This window comes from Trachypithecus francoisi, unplaced genomic scaffold (genome assembly GCF_009764315.1).
Source record: "Trachypithecus francoisi isolate TF-2019V2 unplaced genomic scaffold, Tfra_2.0 Lachesis_group3, whole genome shotgun sequence".
In the NCBI taxonomy this organism is placed as follows: Eukaryota; Metazoa; Chordata; class Mammalia; order Primates; family Cercopithecidae; genus Trachypithecus; species Trachypithecus francoisi.
The window spans coordinates 52,620,600-52,637,375 of NW_022681468.1; the positions used below are offsets into that span (position 1 = coordinate 52,620,600).

The 16,776-nt window shown below is 37.1% G+C and overlaps 1 protein-coding gene across 2 annotated transcripts in view; it reads right to left on the reverse strand.

Moving 5' to 3' along the window:
• Window positions 1-116: 116 nt before the first annotated feature.
• The window catches only part of STYX (serine/threonine/tyrosine interacting protein), a 52,452-nt gene continuing 35,792 nt past the window's right edge, over window positions 117-16,776 (reverse strand). For both annotated transcript variants that reach the window (XM_033188024.1, XM_033188025.1), the window contains 2 exons: window positions 6,182-6,275; window positions 117-4,069 (listed from right to left, as the gene is read on the reverse strand). In XM_033188024.1, the coding sequence (XP_033043915.1) occupies window positions 3,996-4,069; window positions 6,182-6,275 (168 nt within the window). In that variant the 3' untranslated portion in view covers window positions 117-3,995. The remainder of the gene's footprint in view (window positions 4,070-6,181; window positions 6,276-16,776) is intronic.

Sequence of the window (16,776 nt, forward strand, 5' to 3'; positions counted from 1 at the left end):
TCAATGTTCATCCACTCTTAACTCGGAGTAAATTTGGGTTACTTTTACCCAGTAGATAACAATCTAAGTAAAGAAGTTTTGAGGTATAAGCAGCAGTATGAATGAGCTTTTCAATATTTTGGAGGTATAATGGCACAGCAGTTTTAATACAACCACCAATCTTCACAAAATAATTTTAATACTTTGTGCCTGGGCTAGCAGCATCTTGCACTGTGACATTCCTATACAGACATAAGCATTTTATCCAAGTACAAATGTTAAAAGCAGAGTAACTTAAGCAATTGTGTATACAAAGGTATATAGACACTGTAGGTTTTCTTCTTGAATCATTTTTGCTGCATAGTAAACTGCAATTACATGTCAGTATAATGTTACTGATCTATAGAATACACTTTGAACTGTGAGGTATGGCAACTCCCTATGAGAGAGAGCTAACATGTAAACCTGAATATTTTGAGTGATTTTTGCTTTAGCTGCCACAGATGGGAAAGACAAAAAAAAAAAAAAAAAAAATTCCAGCATTCGAAGACCCTAGAGACCTTACTTTTCTAATCAATAATAAAAAAAAAAGGTCTTTCAGTACTTCTCACCTATTTTCTAGCATTCCCTTATTGGAGCACTGGTGAACGAAGAAAGAAAGAAAATACGGAGGTGAAGCTATGTTTGTTATGAGATTATGGATTAAATCAGTTATTAAAAAAAAAAAATCCGCCAGGTAACTGCTCATTTACTTTACATCAAGTTGAGATCTTGAGAGAGATACATATATATCTCAACTTTATAATTCAAGATTGCAGTTAAATATTTCTAATTCACTTGAATTACCATATTAGTAAGACAATTAGAAACCTTATATTTTCTTAATACGGACATGCTTAACATTTTCTGACATTACTTCTAAACTCAGATGAAGCATAAAATCTCCCCACAACTGTTCTAAAAGTTAAGTGGTTGAGCTGGTAGCAAAAGCTATCATGGTTTAACATTTTCACCATAGAGTAGATACAAGTAAACAAAGGACACTGCTGTTTAAACATCTAATAGGTAAGAAATTAACATGAACCAATTAACTGAAATTAGAATACTGCCATTCCAGGTTTGGATACTTTCAATACTCAAGTTTCATATTTTCAAAATGAACAGTAATACAGTTTCCCTATGTTTTGATAACAATTTCACTATAAATTATGGGCCCAGATTACACTTTTAATGTTGGAATTGGGTGATCACTCCCACTTTAAATACTCTAGAAAATAAATCATGATTAAATTTATCATAGTTAACTATCACAAAACATCAGTGGTAATAAAGGAATCACAGAAATGGAATCAAATAGAATAAAGAATAGGAAGAGCTACCAGAAGTACTTGAACATTAGGTAGACAGATGTAAGAAAAACAAACTTGTAATATTCTTATATGAAAGAATAAACGTAATGGTTTGTCTGCATTAATATTGTACTCAGCCGGGCGCAGTGGCTCAAGCCTATAATCCCAGCACTTTGGGAGGCCAAGGTGGGTGGATCACTTGAGGTCAGGAGTTTTGAGACCAGCCTGGCCAAAATGGTGAAACCCCATCTCTACTAAAACTACAAAAATTAGCCAGGCATGGTGGCATGCGACTGTAATCCCAGCTACTCGGGAGGATGAGGCAGGAGAATCACTTGAAACCGGTAGGTGGAGGCTGCAGTGAGCCAAGATTGCGCCACTGCAATCCAGCCTGGGTGACATTAGAGACTCTGTCTCAAAAAAAAAAAAAAAAAAATATATCTGTATCTCTAGAGTACTCAAGATGATGAGAGTCCCTTTTCCCAGTGTTTGTGAGAGACTAATATACAGTACTGGGCAGGCACTTTAGTGACAACATAAAAATTACAGTGGATAGAAAAAGTGGAAAATTACCAGCTACAAATTATCAATAACAAAATCTGTTCTTTTGGCCAGGTTACTAGATTGGATATATGTATATTTATGAAACAAGTTTTTAAAACCTAAACTTACTATTATGAAGATTCTTTTAAGCAGAGTTTCTGCTAAATTAAGTATCACAGATTGTTATTACACTGTAAGAGATCTTTGCTGACCTGCCCAGTAGTGATCTATATACAGGAAAGCTGTGTTATCTGGAACTTTTATCAACTGGAATTTTAGAAAACCCAATGCAAATCTTGACCCCACTAGACCATTGCACACCAAAGGACCTAATCACAAAGCAGAATACTGGATGACAACGAGATTAACAATATGCTATTTTCACAGTTGTAAGATAAGAGAAGGGAAGGGGAGGGAAATCAGAAGAGGAATATACCTGGGTCAATAAGAATTAACTCTTAATTAACAATTTTAATTAATCTCTACTCTCCCACTATGCTGGATAAGAAAGCTTTTACTGTATTATCACATCATAGAGAGGAAAGCAAAGCAAGTAACTTGGTGTAATAGGTTACTTTGCATAGTACCTCTTGGTACCAAGGGAACATAGAGAAATTCCCATTAGTAAAGCACCTCAAGAGAGGATTGAGAAAAGTTAGATACAAAGGAGTTTTGTTTGTGCTACCCTAAAGTCATCCACTATAAAAAGTTAAAAACACTCCTCTCTTCCCTTACATACTTAAAATAGCAAAAGTGTTTTCTTAGAACTTTTATACACACAAACTAAAATATAGCCAAAAATCCATAAAGTGACTTTACTAAAGCAAATTATGGGTCAGATATGGACTAACAATGTCAAGAATGGATTAAAATGCTAATTTAAAATACAACAGAGTCTCCCACAAATCACCTTCCCCAAAGAAAAGCTTCTGTCTGAGCCGGAACAATCTCACAGAATCATTAAGACAACATAAAAGCGAAGAGTAAACATTCTATATTCCAAATATTTACTAATGTTTCTTCCAGTCTCATACTTTCAGTTTAAACTAATTTATGGTTTAAAAAGAAAGGAAATTACACAAAAATGTTAAGAACTTTTCAGTGTTCTACATACTAATTTAGAGGTCAAGAGGATTTAAGTTTTTTAAAAACGATGCAAGGCACTTTTCTTTTTTGGGGCTTCATTTAGAAAAAAATGGTGCTACATTGGTTTATTAGATTCATTTAGAATCTAATTTATTTAGAATCATTTTGGACAAAGGAAAAAAGGGCTGGACAACTCTGAAAAGAACAAATACAACATTTGGCTTTTACCGCCAAAAAATGCAAAAAGGAAAGTCACTTGAAAATCTGACACTATCCTTGTTTTTAAGCACTTGGTACTATAAATGAAAACATTTTCCTTTTATCATTGAAACTGTAGTTTTCTTTAATATAGAATAAACAAATTAGGAAAGTAATAAGAAAGGAAGCAATAATTAGATCACGTTAAAGTAAGGACAGCTAATTAGGGTCATGATTTAAAGATTAATAATGGAACAAGAAGTATAAAAAATAAAATGGTAATTAAGCTATTAAGTTATACTAAAAAAGAAATGTGGCAGGTTCCTGCATTTTGTTAATGTTTCTGTAAGAGGCTCCATCATAAAACTGAACTGTAAAATTATGTTAAAAATGTAATATATAGAACAGAAAAATGAATTTTTAGCAAACCTTAGCAAATTCTCTTGTTATAAATTACCCAAACTTTATAAACAATCCCCCCATACTTGCATTTTGTTTAAAGTAATAACTTTATATCATACAAATAAATTTCAAGTATGAAAAGTGCATTATTGCAATAATACCTCTTTGCAAGTCCAAAATTCTTGGTTTATAATAAAACTTGTAAAGTGTGTGTGTGTGTGTGTGTTTTTTTTTTAAAGGAGTAAAACCATCAGTGCCATCTACTGCAGAAGTCCAACATCTTAAAATGTTGCTCAACAAGTTGCAGAGAAGTATGTCTGGAAGCAACATGTAATTGAAAAAAAAACTACTTATGTTTTTACCATTTTACATTATAATTGTCTCTTGTATTTTCTCCTTCCCAAATAGAAATTCACACTTTATAATGTTGCTCTTCAGTCAGCCATTCTGTGCAGTTGCCACTTGCATGTTTCCAAAATCATCCTCTTCTTCATGTGTTCTCTTCAAACTGCCTAAAAGTTATTGCATGAAGATTAAAAGGGCACTAAAATAAATTCATGTTAAAACGTTACAGCGAGTAAAATTTTGTTATTCATTAAGTGATCATGTATACACTGTGAAAATTCCACAACTGAACTTATAGCAAAATTTAGTAAACTCCTTTGTTATCTACATTACCTAAATATTATAATTTTTTAATCTTCATGACAGATTTTCCTTCTCAAGTATTAAGTATGTCTTAGGTATTGCATATAAAATAAATAATAATTTTTGAACTAGTGTGAAAACAGACCTTTTAAAGAGATAATACACAAATGTTTCGTTATCAAGTTCATTGTTTTTCAGGCACCATAAACGTGACTTAGGGCATAAAATTTAGGAAATTAATCTTGTATTTGTATAATTTTTTGTAGATAATCTTTTTGCTTTCACAGAGGCTGTTATGAAGAGCAGCTGAAAATATTTTTCCACTGAAGCTATGGAAGTCTAGGTTGGGAGAAAGGAAGGCATGTAGCATATAAAGAGATTTTCTTTTATCTATTCTTCACATCAGCATCTGCTAGTACAGAAATCTCCCACATAGAATCAAAGCTATCTCTATATCCCCAAAGATCATAATCAAGAAATTAGAATCTCAATGGAGGAAAACTTTAGGGAACAGTTAAACCAGCAGAGGGTCCGCTGTGTTTTTTGCCTAACAATGGCACGACCTTAAACTTATGCCCTATAGGACTCTTACATCATGGTAATAATAATGTTAATTCAGAGGGCACATTCTAATATGAAGAATGTTTCACTATAAAATTAATAAAGATAAAAATATAGTATCAACACAATTGAATGAGAAAAAATATCCTAGCCCTTAGGCTAAACCCAGATGCTGTGATTAAGTTTCAGATGAAGTGCTGTGCTTCTATGGGAACTCCAAACGACTAGGGGTTGGAGGAAGAGTGCATTAATCATCATGTCTTCCTGAGGAGATGACATATGAACCAAGAATAGGGAGACTAAATGTGACGCATTTTAGGTGGGGAAAAGACACACACAGGAAACCCTCAGTAGTTGTTTTCTGAAATGCAGACATAAAGAGGAACAAGGAGAGAAAGAAACTGAAAAATCAGAAGGGCTTATGGCATTCTATAAACTTTTGTAGGAATGAAGCCAAAGGAAGCTTTGGCAAAGGAAAAATATCACTATTAGAAATATCTTTCATGGGAATAAGTCTGGCCACTATGTACAGAACAGACCAAATAACAAAAGTTTGGAGAGGAGGCAAATCTGGACCTGAACTAGATTAAGGTCACTATTAAAAAAAGGAAGGAATGTTAACAATACTGACAAAACAGACCCAAAGGATGTGGAAAGCAATTATTAGATAGATGTGGCAAAGGAAAGAAAAAAGTCAGTTAGGAAGTTGAGCCTTGGGGATGAATATACAGTCATATCACTCACTATAGGCAGTGCAGTAGAGTGCAATGAATTCTATACTTGTGGATCAGATTACCTGTCCTCAATTTCCAGGTCAGTGCTAACTAGGTATATAAGCTGTTCTTACTGCCTTATATAACTGTTGGTTCAAAGGTTGAAGTGAACTGCAGGGTAGGAAAAACTGGAAATAAATTAAAAATACCTTGTGTGCTTCGTTAGGAGAGAAACAAAGGTGATAAACACAGGTAGCACGGTCTTGGGAAAGAAAGATTTTGAGAGCATGCCTGCATTAACTTTGAAAATAAGGGGTTTAGGGTACTTCTGAAATAGCAACAGAGGGAGGAAAGGATGGAAATATTGATGGCAAGAGAAAAACAGCTCACATTAGCCACCCTACATGCTATATTAACCACCCTTTACTTTTAATAAGATCACCTAAGCATGTTTAGGGCCCCTTCTCCAGATTCTTCTTCTTATTTTAATCTTTACAACATGGATGTACTACTACTTAAAAGACTTAAGCTTATTACAGTACACATTTATTCACTATAAAATGAATCCTTTTGGAATTATCTGAGCTCAATAGTTAAACAAGTTTTCTAAACAATTTAAATTGTTCAGTGTAACCTGTAGCAAGTTCTCCACCTTTCATTATCTCTCTTCCCAAATTTCTCCAAAAAGAAAAAAATCCTTACCTGTGGTACCAGAATGAACAGATAATGACCTTTCTATCTGGAGTGGTGACATCATCTGTATTGTTAATTTTGCTAGGTAGATGGCTTCATATTCCTAAAAAAAAAAAAGTTAATTACCTTGAATATATATTTACATTCTTGGATACCCAAAATAGTGATTAATATATACACTTTTGGTATTCTTCATCTGTATTGAAAACTCTAGTGCCATACTGTATGAAGATAAATGGAAGTTTAAAATTCCTGTCTCATAAATTCAGAACTACTGATAACACTGATAACTATAAATCAAGTCTGGCTAATAGCTTGCGCTAGGGTACTACATGCTGAACTGCCAGTCAGTATGGCATTAGCTATAACGATCTCTGACTTCATCTGTTTAAAAAAAAACCCAAAAAACACCAAAAACCTAAATTGGCAATCTCAATAGTCCTCTGCTTCCAGTTATAAGAATAAAGGCATTTTTGTTTTTCTCTTTTCTGAAAACAAGGAAAACATTTGATGAAACTAGGAAATATCCATTACCCTGAAAATGAGAAGGAGGGGAAAAGGAATTGATTACCAGCTAGGTCAGGAGAGCGGTTACCTTTACGGAGGGAGAAACAGATTTGTGTTTGAGAAGGGGCATGAAAAAGGCTTTTGGTGTCCTGGTAAACATTCTGTTTCTGTACTTGGGCAATAGTTACATGGATGTTTATTTACATTTTATGTATTTTCTATATATGTGTATTATAATTTCACAATAAAATTTTCAAAAAATAGAACCATACTAAGCTAGGCATAGCAGATAACTCCTCTGTGGGCCAGAATAGGCACAGTTCATAGCTCGCTAAAAAAGGTGACCTAAAATAAAACCAACAAGCCCTTGCATGGTATGACAAAGTCAGGAAATATGAGTGGCCTATGGGAGAAGGTGGGACATATTAAGGAAAATGTGAACATGTATACCTGCCGTTTTTTGCAAGCAGCAGGCTGTAAGTATGGTAAGGAGGAAGAGAAATTTGGTTGTATGTAGCCAAGCATCAGTTGATCCTGGATAGCTAAAAGTAAAGGCTAAATCAGCAATTCTAGCCTGGATATACATGAGAATCACCTGAGGCACTTTAAAACCTACATACCTAGGCCCCACCCTCACAGATTTTCATTTCATTGGCTTGGTTAAGGATTCCCTAGGTGATTCTAACATACATCAGTGTTTATCAATTTAAACAAAATAAACCTGTGATATAAGCCGCTCTGCTTCTTACTCACTGATTTATGCCACCAAAGGAACCTGGGAAAATTCAAGCTGTCTGCCTTCCCCAACCACTCTTCTGGCCCCTTTCCCACAATTTTATTCTTGGGTAAATAGCTGATCTAAGACGAATACCTCCAGTTCAACGATGACTAATAATCAAAAAGGAACCAGTGTTAAGTCTTACTCAAAGATTTTACAAGGAAAAAACCAAAAAAACAGAAAAGCAAGAGTATAACCAAACGTCATAAAGAAAATGCCATAAAACTTATACCATGAAGCAGATGAAAATTATGAACAAATTAATCAAAGAAAATATGGCAGTTACGGGATTGAATGTTTGCATTCCTCTGAAAATTCCTATGTTGAAGTCCAAACACTTAACGTGGGGACTTCGGCAGGTAATTTAGTTGGGATGAGGTCATGAGGGCTGGCCCTAGGATGAAATGAGTATCCTTCTAAGAACTATGCTCCCACCTCAAACCACTAACACTTATTCCTCTACCTCAAATGCTTTCCTCCAAATATGTGCATTTCTTCAGGTCTTTGCTCAAAATACCACTTTTCAGTAAGCCCATTTCTGACCACCCTTCTAAAAACGCAATTCTTGTCCCACCCTCCTTACATGGCCTTATTTTTCTTGGATCCATTACTTCTGACCTACTACATTTTGTTTGCTGTCTGATTCTCCCACTAAATAAGTTTCATGAGGTCAAAGATTATTGTCTGTTTTGTTCTCTGCTTTACTGTCAGTGCCTAATTAAAACAATGCCAAATAAATACTTAATGAAACAATGCAGCATGGGACATGGAAAACAACGTGAGAAAAACCAAGTGAAAAAAAAAAAAAGAACAAAGCTGAAAATAATTACAGAGAAAATAGCAAGTAACAAAGAAAAAAGGGAACATGAACTATACCGGGGTAAGGCGTACACTAAAAAGAAACAGAAACAGAACAACCAAAAGGGCAAATACACAATAGAAGACAACTTTCCTGATATAAGGGAAGGCTTGAATTTGCAAGTGGTAAGAGCACACTATGACCTCAGAAAAAAACTGATGTAGAGCAATCATCAAGATACATCCTGGCAGAATGTAGTGGCTCATGCCTATAATCCCAGCACTTTGTGAGGCCAAGGTGGAAGGATCACTTGAGTCCAGGAGTTTGAGACCAGCCTGGACAATATGGCAAAACCCTATCTCTACCAAAAATAATTTAAAAAACTAAGCCAGGTGTGTGGCCTCACACTTGTAATTCCAGCACTTTGGGAGGCCGAGGCAGGCAGATAACCTGAGGTCAGGAGTTCCAGACCAGTCTGACCAACATGGCGAACCCGTCTCTCTACAAAAAATATAAAAATTAGCTGAGTTTGGTGGCACATGCCTGTAATCCCAGCAACTTGGGAGACTGAGGCAGAAGAATTGCTTGAACCCAGGAGGCAGAGGTTGCAGTGAGCCAAGATTGCGCCATTGCACTCCGGCTTGGGCAACAGAGTGAGACTTCGTCTCAAACAACAACAACAAACAAAAAACTTAGCTAGGTGTGGTAGTGTGTACCCGTGGTCCCAGCTACTCAGGAAGCTAGGGTGGGAAGATCGCTTGAGCCCAGGAGGTCAAGGCTACAGTGAACCATGATCGCACCACTGCACTGTAGCCTGTGTGACAGTGCAAAACCCCTCTCAAAAAACAAAAACACAAAAAACCAGGATACACCTTGATAAAGCATCTTATGGTCATCTAGACGAGGGGTCCCCACCCCTAGACTGCAGACCCCAGAATCGGTCCATCGCCTGTCAGGAACCGGGCCACACAGCAGGAGGTGAGTGGCACGCCAGGGAGCATTACCACCTGAGCACCGCCTCCTGTCAGATCAAGAGCAGCATTAGAGTCTCACAGGAGTGCAAACCCTATGGTAAACCTATGCCTCCCTATGGTATGTGAGGGGATCTAGGTTGCACACTCTTTAACTAATGCCTGATGATCTGAGGTAGAACAGTTTTGTCCTGAAACCATCTCCCCCACCACCCCATCTGCAGAAAAACTGTCTTCCATGAAACTGGTCCTTGGTGAGAAAAAGGTTGCAGACTGCTGATCTAGACAACCTTCTCCTGACACAAATCAATTCACCTAAGGGGGGAATCTTAAAATTGGTCTGCCTTCAAACTTTACTAAAACAATATTTAGGCCAGGTGCAGTGGCTCATGCCTATAATACCAACACTTTGGGAGGCCAAGGCGGGCAGATCACCTGAGGTCGGGAGTTTGAGACCAGCCTGGCTAACATGGTAAAACCCCATCTCTACTAAAAATATAAAATTAGCTGGGTGTGGTGGCATGTGCCTGTAATCCCAGCTACGCAGGAGGCTGAGGCAGGAGAATCACTTGAACTCGGGAGGCGGAGGTTGCAGTGAGCCGCGATTGCGCCACTGCACTCCAGTCTGGGTGACAGAGTGAGACTCCATCTCCAAAAAAACAAAAAAACAAAAAATATTTAATATCAGATCTGTGTACAAAATCACTAGGAAAAAGTATTAAATAAAAATTTTATATCTAGCCACTGTCATTCAAATATAAGGGCAAAAGAAAAATATTTTCCAATATGCAAAGGGATAGTTTCCATGGGAATATAGTTTCCATGAACTATCCTTAAAAATAATACTCAAAGTCCAAGAGTTTAATAAAGACACTGGGACAGGTAATAAGATTGGCTGAATCTTATTGAAATATAGGATTAAGGGCTGGGCACTGTGGCTCACGCCTGTAATCCCAGCACTTCGGAGGCTGAGGCGGGTGGATCACATGATCTCAGCAATTCAAGACCATCCTGACCAACATGGCGAAACCCCGTCTCTACCAAAAATACAAAAATTAGCTGGATGTGGTGACATATGCCTGTAATCCCAGCTACTCGGGAGGCTGAGGGGTGTGAATCACTCAAACCCAGGAGGCAAAGGTTGCAGTGAGCCGAGATCACACCACTGTACTCCAGCCTGGGCAGTAGAGTGAGACTTATCTCAAAAAAAAAAAAAAAAAAGGAAAAATAAATAAATAAAACCTTAAAAATTATGTAACAAACATAAACACATCAAAAACTTTTAAACTATAAAAAGAAGTTTTAAAAAAAGGATCCTTTTAAAACAGAAAGCATAATATGAAATAATGTAAGATTGTACCTGTCATTTTCAGTAAATGAAAGTGAGTTAAATTCACCTATTAGAAAACAGATGATACCAGATTTAATAGCAAAACTCAATCCTAGACTATATTGAGGAAAAGCATCTAAAATCAAGTGATTTAGAAACAGAGCGCCAAATCATGAATGAACTTCCATTCACAATTGCTTCAAAGAGAAAAAAATACCAAGGAATCCAACTTACAAGGGAAGTAAAGGACCTCTTCAAGGAGAACTACAAACCACTGCTCAGTGAAATCAAAGGGGACACAAACAAATGGAAGAACATACCATGCTCATGGATAGGAAGAATCAATATTGTGAAAATGGCCATACTGCCCAAGGTAATTTATAGATTCAATGCCATCCCCATCAAGCTACCAATGAGTTTCTTCACAGAATTGGAAAAAACTGCTTTAAAGTTCATATGGAACCAAAAAAGAGCCCGCATTGCCAAGACAACCCTCAGTCAAAAGAACAAAGCTGGAGACACCACGCTACCTGACTTCAAACTATACTACAAAAGGCTACAGTAACCAAAACAGCATGGTACTGGTACTAAAACAGAGATATAGACCAATGGAACAGAACAGAGCCCTCAGAAATAATACCACACATCTACAGCCATCTGATCTTTGACAAACCTGACAAAAACAAGAAATGGGGAAAGGATTCCCTATTTAATAAATGGTGCTGGGAAAATTGGCTAGCCATAAGGAGAAAGCTGAAACTGGATCCTTTCCTTACTCCTTATATGAAAATTAATTCAAGATGGATTAGAGACTTAAATGTTAGACCTAAAACCATAAAAACCCTAGAAGAAAACCTAGGGAATACCATTCAGGACATAGGCATGGGCAAGGACTTCATGTCTAAAACACCAAAAGCGACAGCAACAAAAGCCAAAATTGGCAAATGGGATCTAATTAAACTAAAGAGCTTCTGCACAGCAAAAGAAACTACCATCAGAGTGAACAGGCAAGGGCTAATAACCAGAACCTATGAAGAACTCAAACAAATTTACAAGAAAAAAAAACCCCATCAAAAAGTGGGCAAAGGATATGAACAGATATTTCTCAAAAGAAGACAAACATACAGCCAACAGACACATGAAAAAATGCTCGTCATCACTGGCCATCAGAGAAATGCAAATCAAAACCACAATGAGATACCATCTCACACCAGTTAGAATGGCAATCATTAAAAAGTCAGGAAACAACAGGTGCTGGAGAGGAAGTGGAGAAATAGGAACACTTTTACACTGTTGGTGGGACTGTAAACTAGTTCAACCATTATGGAAAACAGTATGGCGATTCCTCAAGGATCTAGAACTAGAAGTACCATATGACCCAGCCATCCCATTACTGGGTATATACCCAAAGGATTATAAATCATGCTGCTATAAAGACACATGCACACGTATGTTCACTGCGGCACTATTCATAATAGCAAAGACTTGGAATCAACCCAAATGTCCATCAGGGACAGACTGGATTAAGAAAATGTGGCACATATACACCATGGAATACTACGCAGCCATAAAAAAGGATGAGTTTGTGTCCTTTGTAGGGACATGGATGCAGCTGGAAACCATCATTCTCAGCAAACTATTGCAAGAACAGAAAACCAAACACTGCATGTTCTCACTCATAGGTGGGAACTGAACAATGAGATCACTTGCACTCAGGAAGCAGAACATCACACACCAGGGCCTATTATGGGGAGGGGGTAGGGGGAGGGATTGCATTGGGAGTTATACCTGATGTAAATGACGAGTTGATGGGTGCAGCACACCAACATGGCACATGTATACATATGTAACAAACCTGCACGTTTTGCACATGTACCCTAGAACTTAAAGTATAATAATAATAATAAAAAAAGAAAGCCTGAAGGCAAAGGAATGGGAAAACTCATAAGGCAAATGCAAGCAAACAGAAAGAGTAGGATTTACAATATTAAACCAGGTTAATTGCAAGGTAAAATAACCGAAATCTGTCTGGGCACAGTGGCTTACACCTGTAATCCCAGCACTTTGGGAAGCCGAGGTGGGCGGATCGTGTCAGGAGTTCAAGACCAGCCTGGCCAACATGTTTCGTGAAACCCTGTCTCTACTAAAAACACAAAAATTAGCCGGGCTTGGTGACGCACGGCTGTAATCCCAGCTACTTGGGATGCTGAGGCAGAAGAATCGCTTGAACCCAGGAGGCAGAGGTTGCAGTGAGCTGAGATTGCACCACTGCACTCCAGCCTGGGCAACAGAGAAAGACTCTGTCTAAAAAAAAACCAAACAAAAAAACCCCAAAAAAACCCTGAAATTTAAATAGGGTACAACTAAAATAAAAACCTAACTTGAATTTTTATGTACCAAATAGTAAGTACAGAAAACAAACTTGCAAAACTAAAAAAGCGGAAAGAAAAAGTAAACATAAAAATAAGGAAAAAATAAAAATATAGTAATAGATTCCAGTTCACTGATTTCAGCCCAAGACAGATCAAGTGGACAAACACATTTAACTTTATCCCCTGAAAACAGAATACATCCTCTTTTCAAATGCCCATAAAATTCATGACAACTACATATTAAACCACAAAGAAAACATCAAAAACAATGTACTAAAAAACATTCTGATTACAATAAAACTAAATATGAACAAAATTAAAAATTTTGAAACCCAGGCACCTATACAATTAAAAAAAAATCTAAACATACATTAGATTTAAAAAAAACCAAAACTGAAATCACAGACTATCAAGCTGTAACAATAAAAATAATGCCGATGAGAATCTGCAGCATGCGAGTAACACAATGCAAAGAGGATAATTAGTGGCCTTGAATTTTTGAAAGAATAAAAAGAAACCAAGTTTTCAATTCAGGAAATTCACAACCACAGCAACAAACAACACTAAAGCAAAGTACCAAGCAAGCAGAAATTAGAATACAGAAAAATGGCATGGACTAATCAGAAGAAGGAAAAAAAAAATAGAACCAAAAGATATTAAAGTACAAGATACTATTTTCCTTAACTCTATGTAGAACTCTTATGAAATCGATGATTACACAGAGGATCATAAATACTTCCAAAGTGACCTGAGGAGTATCAGAAAATCAAACCAGGCCAGGAACAGTGGTTCACACCTGTAACCCCAGCACTTTGGGAGGCCAAGGTGGGCGGATCACCTGAGGTCAGGAGTTTGAGACCAGCCTGGCCAATATGGTGAAACCTCGTCTCTACTAAAAACACAAAAATTAGCCAGGCGTGGTGGCAGGCGCCTGTAATCCCAGTTATTCTGGAGGCTGAGGCAGCAGAATCACTTGAACCCAGGAGGCGGAGGTTGCAGCGAGCTGAGATTGCACCACTGCAGTCCAGCCTGGGCAACAGAGCACAAGACTCTACCTCAAAAAAACAAAAAAAAAACAAAAAAAGAAAAAAGAAAAAAAAAAGAAAGAAAATAAAACCAAACCGATACACCAAATGAAGAATGTTGTCTGAGAATTGGTCTACTGTCAAAATATATGAATGAATGAAATAATGAATAACTGAATTAGATAAAACATTATGGTCAGATATTTCACAGGTGCCATATACTAATGTATTAAGAGACAAGTAACTCCAATCTAATTTAAATTGATTCATGGCACAAAGAGAAACGGAAAGTTTCCATTAAAAAATGAGAACACTGATAGAGACAGTAAAACCAGAAAAGGATAGTATAGAAAAAAAAAAAAGACAAACCAATTTACTATTTAACTGATTCCAAAATCCTGAAAAAAAAAAAAAAAAGGGCCGGGCGCGGTGGCTCAAGCCTGTAATCCCAGCACTTTGGGAGGCCAAGACGGGCGGATCACGAGGTCAGGAGATCGAGACCATCCTGGCTAACCCGGTGAAACCCCGTCTCTACTAAAAAATACAAAAAACTAGCTGGGCGAGGTGGCGGGCGCCTGTAGTCCCAGCTACTCGGGAGGCTGAGGCAGGAGAATGGCGTAAACCCGGGAGACGGAGCTTGCAGTGAGCTGAGATCCGGCCACTGCACTCCAGCCTGGGCGACAGAGCGAGACTCCGTCTCAAAAAAAAAAAAAAAAAAAAAAAAAGATTAGCAAATACAATCCAGCAATACATTAAGAAAACAGTGTATCACAACCAAGTGGGATCCATTGCTGGACCAAAAGGATGATTCAATATTAGGAAATCTAATCTAATGTGATCCAGTAACTCAAGACACCATATTAACAGTTAAAAAACTAGAACTAGCACTTTAAAAAAGAAAACTTCAGACCTCTAAAGGACACACCAGAATTTGTTATAAAGAACCGAGATGGCACCATTGCACTCCAGCCTGGGTGACAGAGCAAGACTCCATCTCAAAAAAAAAAAAAAAAAAAAAGAAAAAATCATTTTTGGCTACTGATGTTAATTAGGGTAGGAGGAAATAGGCACTCCTTGTTTCCTGGTGGTATAAGTTTATATTATTTCATCCTTTTTGGAGACAATCTGGAAACATCTATCAAATTTCAGATGCACTGGAACCCACCAATTCCACTTCAGTTACCTTACAGGTATATTCACACAGATACACCTATCAGGATCTTTCCAACATTCTTTTTTTTTTTTTTTTGACACGGAGTTTCGTTCTTGTTGCCCAGGCTGGAATGCAATGGCGTGATCTTGGCTCACCACAACCTCCGCCTCCCAGGTTCAAGCGATTCTCCTGCCTCAGCCTCCTGAATAGCTGGGATTACAGGAATGCATTATCACGCCCAGCTAATTTTGCAGTTTTAGTAGAGATGGGGTTTCCCCATGTTGGCCAGGCTGGTCTTGAAACTCCTGACCTCAGGTGATCCACTCACCTCGGCCTCCCAAAGTTCTGGGATTACAGGCATGAGCCACTGTGCCAGAACCATTTTCTTAAACATATGCATATACTGCTCTTTCAAATACAAAAACTAATTTTAAAAAAGAATGTTTTTACACATTTAAAAACAAGTAAGAGTATAATTGGATTGTTTGTAACACAAAGGATAAATGATTGAGGGGATGGATACCCTGTTTTTCCATGTGATTATTACACATTGCATGCCTGTGTCAAAATATCTAATGCACCCATGTATATACCCACTATGTATCCACAAAAAAAAGAAAAGCTTAAAAATTAATTTTAAAAAATGAAAAAAACAAGAATGTTCTCTAACAACATGGTAAAAGGTAAAGAAACTTATAAAGTTAGAAGACAAACATTTTACATGAACAGGCTGAACACAGATGACACTGTTTCTCTTTTCAATGTAGTAAAGATTAAAAGTAAATATTAAAATAAAAATTAAAGCTTGGTAACTACAACAATATATTTTGTTATAAATATTCTTGATGTTGAAACATGAGCTTTATTCCTACATAACTGGATGTAATCAGCCAGAGCACATTCTGCAGCCTATGATTTGGCCTCTTGGAATAAACTGAATAACCTGGTCTAATCAGATTAATTCACAGATTTATTGTCTTCTTCAGTGCATCTGCCAGGCATCAACAAAATACGAAACAACATGGAAAAGATAAACATGTAATGGAAAAAGCTGTTACAGTTAGTATACTTAGAATCAAAACTGTCTTATGCTCTGTGTGATCAAAATGAAGAAAAAAAATCAAAAACATTTCTAACAGTCATTATTTTACCTTAGATTTGATAATGTGTCTTTAACCTTTTTTTCTTGGTAATGCCAGCTTTTAAGAAAAAAACTTTTTAAAAAATTTTTTAGGGATGGGGTCTCACTCTGTAGGCCAGGCTGGAGTGCAATGGCACAATCACTATTCACTGTAGCCTCAAACTCCTGGGCTCAAGCAATCCTCCCTTCTTAGCCTCTTGAGTAGCTGGGACCACAACCATGCACCACCATGACTGGCTAATTTTTGTTTATTTTTTATTTTTTAGAGATTGGGTATCACTTTGTGGCCCAGGCTGATCTCATACTTCTGGCTTCAAGTGATCCAAACGCCTTGTTTTCCCACAGTGCTGGGATTACAGACAGGTATGAGCCACCACACCCAGCCAAGAAAATTCTTATAAATAGATATAAACTTGAATAAAGGATCAAAATAGTCAGATTATGGCAATTTTAAGTATTTACAAAGTAAACTGTACACCTAAATTACATGTAGAGGATTTTATATCTTACTTTCCAACTACCTTAAAG